We start from the raw sequence: 7265 nt of genomic DNA, 5'->3' as shown, positions 1-7265 counted from the left end.
GTACTCCTTCCTCAGTTGCCACCCTACCAAGGCAGTCTAGCTGGTAGACTAGCTGGGTGCCTAACTGGTAGACTAGCTGGATGCCTAATTGGTAGACTAGCTGGTAGTCTAACTGGTAAACTAGCTGGTAGTTTTACTGGTAGTTTAACTGGCAGCATGGCTGGTAGACTAGCTGGTAGACTAGCTGGTAAACCAGCTAGTCTACCAGACTAGCTAGTCTACCAGCTAGACTGGTAGACTAGCTGGTAAAGGGGGTTTGGACGTACCGATGTCTTTAAGAGGTTCCACCACCTCCCACCGGGAGTCCGACCGAAAGTACATGGACACCTGCTGGAGGGCGATCTCTGAGAGAGAGAGACAGAGAGACAGAGAGACAGACAGACAGACAGACAGACAGACAGACAGAGACTTAATATGATGTCTGGAGGACAGTACCTCTACTCATCTGCTTTGTGTACTGTCCCCTCACCTGTGTAGTTGGAGGAGTAGCTGTTAGGGTCCAGAAACTTCTTGACAGCTTCTGAGCTGGAGAGCAGGGGATTGTGGGTAATGTAGTCCAAGTAGGCCTGTAGGCCCTTCTGTCTCTCTGCTATAAACTCCCTGTCCATGTTTCCTATCAGCTTCTTAGGAGGGAAGGACAGACTGATCCCTGAAACCTACAGACAGAGAGACAGCGACAGAGAGAGAGACAGACAGACAGATCATTGTATGTCTTGGGTTCATTCGTGGACAGGATGTGAACTTGCAAAAGCTGTCAAAACCCCAACTTCCTGCATACCATGAAAAGTGCTTAGAGGTCATGCAACCCATGCAAACACGAACATTGGCAACTACCACAAAATCAAGCCCTCATCCCTTCATTGAGCCCTCATCCCCTCAAAGAAAACAGAGCTCTCATCCCCTCAAAGAGCCCTCATCCCCTCATAGAGAACAGAACTCTCATCCCTTCATAGAGAACAGAGGTCTCATCCCATCACAGAGTATAGAGCTCTCATCCTTTTATAGAGAACAGAGCCCTCATCCCTTCATAGAGAACAGAGGTCTCACCCCTTCATAGAGAACAGAACTCTCATCCCTTCATCGGGAATAGAGCTCTCATCCCTTCATAGAGAATAGAGCCCTCACCCCTTCAAAGAGAACAGAGCTCTCATCCCTTCATAGAGAACAGAGCTCTCATCCCTTCATAGAGAACAGAGCTCTCATCCCCTCATAGAGAACAGAGCTCTCATCCCCTCATAGAGAACAGAGCTCTCATCCCCTCATAGAGAACAGAGCTCTCATCCCCTCATAGAGAACAGAGCTCTCACCCCTTTATAGAGAACAGAGCTCTCATCCCTTCATAGAGAACAGAGTTCTCATCCCCTTCATAGAGAACAGAGCTCTCACCCCTCATAGAGAACAGAGCTCTCATCCCCTCATAGAGAACAGAGCTCTCACCCCTTTATAGAGAACAGAGCTCTCATCCCCTCATAGAGAACAGAGCTCTCACCCCTTTATAGAGAACAGAGCTCTCATCCCCTCATAGAGCCCTCATCCCCTCATAGAGAACAGAGCTCTCATCCCCTCATAGAGCTCTCATCCCCTCATAGAGAACAGAGCTCTTACCCCTTTATAGAGAACAGAGCTCTCATCCCCTCATAGAGAACAGAGCTCTCACCCCTTCATAGAGAACAGAGCTCTCACCCCTTCAAAGAGAACAGAGCTTCATAGCTATAGTAAAATAAACTAGTTTCTAGTCATCGTGCAGCAATGTGAGCATGCAGAATCTTACCTGGAGACTGCTATGTAGCATGTCGAAGTCACTGTAGCGACGAATCACCTGTAGGAACACGACAAACACAATGCGTCATTGAAATATGACACATTACATTAATAACATGATAATTAACTATTGAATTCTTATAATTAGTGAAAAGATCATTTTATATACCTGCCAGCTGTTCTCTGAAGACACACCCCTCTGGACTCTGATGATGTACTCCTGAGAAACACAAAGTCATAGACCGAGCCAGTGAGTCAGAGTGAGACGGAGACAAGGTGAGACACAGTCAGAGTGAGACAGAGTCAGAGTGAGACAGAGTCAGAGTTAGAGTGAGACAGAGTCAGAGTGAGACGGAGTCACAGTCAGAGTGAGACAGAGTCAGAGTGAGACAGTGTGAGCATGAGACAAAGTGAGAGTGAGATAGACAGAGAGACAGAGCGAGAGAGACTAACTATCGTGTGATTTTTTGTTCAGAGGGCAAGGTCAGAAGTTCACATGAGGAGTCATGTGATCTCACATTGTCTTCACTGTCTGTCTGTCTGTCTGTTAAAGTGTTTATCGTGTTGCGGGGATGGGCCAGCATTAGCTTGCGATGGAAATCTGCAGTGATGGCTTTTGAGAAGATAAGGTTTTATTTTCCTCCAACCGGATTTGGCGAGAGAGCAGGAGCGCGCTCTGTTTGGCTGAGTCGCTGAAACATGATATTCATGTTTGCTGATTCATGCAAAAATAATTATCTTGGTTTCACAAGGCTACGTATCAACCACTGGGAACAGTTAAGTTTAAGTTTAAGTTTAACGTTCGTTAAGGAGGAGCCAAGAACCGACATATGAGGGCGGGATTAAACATAGTAAGGATGTGATGGAAAGATTCAAGATTTGACTGTAGCTGGAGTTCTCCGTCTCTAACAGCGTGATGTTATTTGATAGAAAGATTGACCCCTATGCCCTGCTCTACTCACTAAGTTGCAGAGATTCAAACCTCCAACCCTGCAGTGTTAGTGCCTTGCTCGACCTACTGAGCTACCCAGGGAATAGTACCCCTTACTGTACAGTGGCAGTGGCTTGCTCTACTGACCAGGCTACTCCGGGATTTGAACGTACAACCCTGGCACTTCCATCGTGCTGGGGAAGGTGAGACACGAGACATGACTCCAGGGATCAATCAATCAATCACTCACTCATCCAGTGACTCTCTCACTCACTCAGTGACTCTCTCTCTCGCTCATATTAAGGGAGAGATGGTTGAGTTTGACCAGTGTTCAGTCGGATGTGGTTGAGCTTTAACCAGTTTCTTTTATGGTTGAGGTTAACCCGTTTACAATAGGGGAAGTAATCCATCATAAACTAAGAATAGCTAACTCCTCGGATATCACAATCGCATTCACATTTCAACACAATACGAGTTGTGAATGATTAGCACCTTAACATGTGATCTCAGTGAGGAGACGAGGAAAGACTAGTTATCTGCCTTGAAGAGTCCTAATAACCTGTCTCTCTCTATAGAACAGTAGTATTGCATACTGACAGTTCTATGTAAAGCTAGATAACCAATAACACATTATACCCACAGTATTTAAATCACACTATGATGTCCACACTGTTGGCACACAATAAATCATTGACTCAGTACCGGGCATTCAGTTGCCTTTCTGATCTAGGTGGTCCAACATTAGCATGACAGGTAAACAGAACAGCCAGCTCATCTGCTCAGAGGTTAGCATGCTGGGCTACCAGAACAGCTAGCTCATCTGATCATATATATAGTAGCATGCTAGGCTACCAGAACAGCCAGCTCAGCTGATCGGTGTCAACAAGATCCGGAACTCTGGTTCAACGTGAGACGACAGCAGCACCAAATCAGCACTTTTTCCTAGAAAGATGACACTCTATACATCCGACACCACACACATGCACACACTGACACAAGGAGTATGCGTGTGTTTGCTGTCGGAACCCCGACATTAGAACCACTTTCCCGCTTCCACTCACCGTGTGGGACTGGAGGGTCTGGCTGGCTTCGATCACCGCGGCCAGCGGCACGGTGTCGTCCAGCAACAGCCTGCCGGCGGGCTGCTTGTCCGCCGAACACATCCCGTAGCCCGGCCTACTCCCCGGGCCCGGCCCGCTGGGTGTGTGGAGAACCGGGAGAACTCCTCTGGAGCGGTTCTCGGGCTGCTATGGTTTGACGGCCGCGTTGTCAATAATCAATAATAAGCAAGCCCAGTCCGTCTTGACAGCCGAGGAGAAAACGTCATTTCGAACATTTCCGGATGATTACAAAGTAAAGGTTCGCCTCACGGTTGACGGTACCATTCTGAAGAGACCTAGGTTGTACTAATCAAAAGGTTGCGTTGGATCCACGGGTTGTTTTCAGGCCTCTATAAACCAGTGTGTCAATGGTAAGCAATATTCAACTCCAACGCCGATAAGAACCCACTCAAGGATGTCCTCACCTCCTCCCCTTCAGTTGTTGTGACTGATTTCCACACTGAGGGCTAATCTTAACTGGAAACAGGGGGAGTCAATACTCCGCTGCTTCTAGTCACTAACACACAGTTTTGAAATAGCCTCCGTTGGTTAAATAATACCCAACGTGGCTTGGCACAATAAAAGACGCTTTCTGTTGAAATGGGAAAAATTAGGTTTCATTTTATTTCGGAGTGCGCCTGTAGCGCCCTCTGCGGGCCGCTTAAGACACCGCGTCCACACAGGGCGACACACAACACCCTAATGAAGAAACGGCCAGTGTACAGTAACCAGGGGCAACCAGCTTGGCCACCTCCATCACCCCCCCCCCACCTCCTCCCCCTCCTCTAGGTCTTCTCCTGGGGCACCATCAGCTTCACCTCCCCCTCCATCACCACCTTCTCCCCGGCGGAGCATCGCACCGCCAGTAAGACCACCTCCATGCGGACCCTGGTGACCTCGGCCTCCGCCACCACCTCCTCCCCCACGTACAGCGGCTGGGGGAAGCGGAGGTCCTGGTGCAGCAGGACACAGCCCGGCCCGGGCATGCGGGTGCCCAGCAGGGCGGAGAGCAGCCCGTTGACAAGCACCCCGTGGACCACGGGCCGCAGGAAGGGCGTGGTGGCGGCGTAGACCGGGTCCAGGTGGAGGGGGTTGCGGTCGCCGGTCAGCTGGGAGAAGAGCTCCACGTCCCGGGGGGAGAAGGTCCTGGTGAGCGAGGAGCGCTGGCCCACGTGGACACATCGCCGCGGGACCGCCCGGAACACGCAGCCCCTCATGGGTCCAACAACAGGTCCCGGCTGTTCCCGGTCAGCGCCAGCAGGTACGGAGACACCTTGGAGGGAGGAGGACAGCCCGTCACACACATTTGCATTTAGGGCGTTTAGCAGACGCCTTTATCCAAAGAGACTTACAAGAAGTACATTTGTCACAAGAAAGAAAAACCAAATACCGCCGTCGCTACAGCAAGGATGTTCATAGAACCAAGTGCCAAGCACTAACAACCGCTAGGTTAACCCATTCCACCCTATACAACAGAGATAGCTAGGATAAGACGCTACACGATGCTAAGTACTATTTTTAAGTGCCAGGACGTACAACATACAATAAGTGCTTGTGGGAGGGGGGTAAGGGGGAGGCTATGATAGTCTAGGTGAAGGCCCCCTTGCAGGAGACTGTGCTACCTAGAGACCTGGTCCCGGTAGGACACATGGTCTGTGGGGGATGGACTACGGTATGGAATAGGTTCTGGTAGGGCCAGTAGGACTACAGGGTGTAGGAGGAGGTTCTGGTAGGGCCAGTAGGACTACAGGGTGTAGGAGGAGGTTCTAGTAGGGCCAGTAGGACTACAGGGTGTAGGAGGAGGTTCTGGTAGGGCCAGTAGGACTACAGGGTGTAGGAGGAGGTTCTAGTAGGGCCAGTAGGACTACAGGGTGTAGGAGGAGGTTCTGATAGGGCCAGTAGGACTACAGGGTGTAGGAGGAGGTTCTAGTAGGGCCAGTAGGACTACAGGGTGTAGGAGGAGGTTCTAGTAGGGCCAGTAGGACTACAGGGTGTAGGAGGAGGTTCTGCTCACCTGCAGAACCCTGAAGGCACAGCGCTGCTGCTGGAAGAATCCCAGCAGAGTGAGAGAGCTCCACAGCCGTACCAGACCCCTGCATGCACACACACACACACACACACACACACACACACACACACACACGTTGTATAAGAGCTGGTTCTTCCAACAGGTTCTATAACAGCTGGTTCTACCAACAGGTTCTATAAGAGCTGGTTATTCCAAGAGGTTCTATAAGAGCTGGTTCTTCCAACAGGTTCTATAAGAGCTGGTTCTTCCAACAGGTTCTATAAGAGCAGGTTCTACCAACAGGTTCTATAAGAGCTGGCTCTTCCAAGAGGTTCTATAAGAGCTGGTTCTTCCAACAGGTTCTATCTCTAGGTACCTGCTATATATTCTGAGCACTGCGGTCAGGGTGTCCTCTTCAAAGGTCAAAAGGTCGAAGGGGAATGCGGCTCCCACCTGGAACACACACACACACACACACACACAGGTGAGACAGTGTAGATCCAGTGAGCAGGGAATCGAACCCAGACCTCGTCCTACCTCTCCGTAAAGACTCTTCAGACCCGTGGTGATCAGGTGTTTAAACTCAACCGCTGTTAGTTTAGTCTGCGCCTTTTCCAGAACCCTACACACACACACACACACACAGTAATAACACAACATATGATTTCAATAACACACAAAACAAGCGGTATCTATTTACTGCATGTGACCAACTTAAATTGACAGACATTGTACCAGCAATGAACCAGAGCTACAAACACGGCAGTACTACATCAATGGCACACAATCACAATCACAGTACACAAGAAAACGGGAGTATTCAGTCAGTGCACTAGTAGTAGTACAGATGCAGAAGTACAGAAGACTCACAGGGAAACCTTCATGTACTGGTACACTGGAGAGTTCTTCACCACGACGCGTTCATAGACGGCTGGCGGCATCCTGGGTCATGTTCTGGAAACATTGAAAATACACCATGAGAGGACATCCGGATAAGAACTTTGTATTCCATCTGTTCAGTCGTCTTACAACACCGTGGTGCTATACCGATCTACCTGGAGAGGGCGGTTTTAAACCATAACTTAAGTTTAATTTCTGTCCCCTAATGCTCGTTACATTATATATACCGGTACTATAGGTAAGAATATCTGGGGATTATTTCCATTATCTACAGGACTGAAAATATATTCCATTTAGTTTACTTCCATACAAACACAGAATTACTTTATTCCTTAATCTCATGTTGTGATGCCTCGATCAAACCCAACCTCACATGATGTAGCGCTAATCTGAGCCCAGATAATACCTACCCTGTTGTGTCTCGTGGTTGTAATGATATTATGATATAATAAAATAAGAATCTTTGTCCTTAATTCAAGTTTGTCCTCGGCTTTGAGAAGCGTGTTGGTACTTAGTCACGCGCATGCGCAGTTAAATATAAACAAGCGCGACGGAAGAGAGGAAT

At 48.9% G+C, this 7265-nt stretch overlaps 2 protein-coding genes across 3 annotated transcripts in view; both read right to left on the bottom strand.

Annotated features, from left to right (window-relative positions):
- The window catches only part of pxk (PX domain containing serine/threonine kinase), a 13049-nt gene extending 8708 nt beyond the window's left edge, over positions 1-4341 (bottom strand). The window contains exons 1-5 of the mRNA XM_079748019.1: positions 3754-4341; positions 1931-1981; positions 1772-1819; positions 470-656; positions 267-344 (exon numbers count right to left, since the gene is read on the bottom strand). Coding sequence (XP_079604145.1) covers positions 267-344; positions 470-656; positions 1772-1819; positions 1931-1981; positions 3754-3855 — 466 coding nt within the window. The 5' untranslated portion in view covers positions 3856-4341. The remainder of the gene's footprint in view (positions 1-266; positions 345-469; positions 657-1771; positions 1820-1930; positions 1982-3753) is intronic.
- A 236-nt stretch (positions 4342-4577) lies between these two features.
- Positions 4578-7215, bottom strand: rpp14 (ribonuclease P/MRP 14 subunit; the record flags this gene model as incomplete). 2 transcript variants are annotated; one of them, XM_079747297.1, is made up of 6 exons in its annotated part: positions 7111-7215; positions 6671-6754; positions 6338-6422; positions 6177-6253; positions 5807-5885; positions 4866-5065 (listed from the first exon to the last, which is right to left on the bottom strand). In XM_079747297.1, exons 2-6 carry the CDS (start codon positions 6739-6741, stop codon positions 5006-5008), a joined length of 372 nt encoding a protein of 123 aa, XP_079603423.1. In that variant the 5' UTR covers positions 6742-6754; positions 7111-7215. The 2 variants fall into 2 exon arrangements, with proteins under 2 accessions (XP_079603422.1, XP_079603423.1); XM_079747296.1 differs by lacking the exons at positions 6177-6253; positions 6338-6422; positions 6671-6754; positions 7111-7215 and having other exon boundaries at positions 4578-5065; positions 5807-5883.
- Between the last annotated feature and the right edge of the window lie 50 nt (positions 7216-7265).

This window comes from Pollachius pollachius (assembly GCF_949987615.1).
Source record: "Pollachius pollachius genome assembly, chromosome: 12".
Lineage (NCBI taxonomy): Eukaryota > Metazoa > Chordata > Actinopteri > Gadiformes > Gadidae > Pollachius > Pollachius pollachius.
The sequence above is the reverse complement of the archived record's forward strand: the minus strand, read 5'-3'. Positions and strand labels throughout refer to the sequence as shown.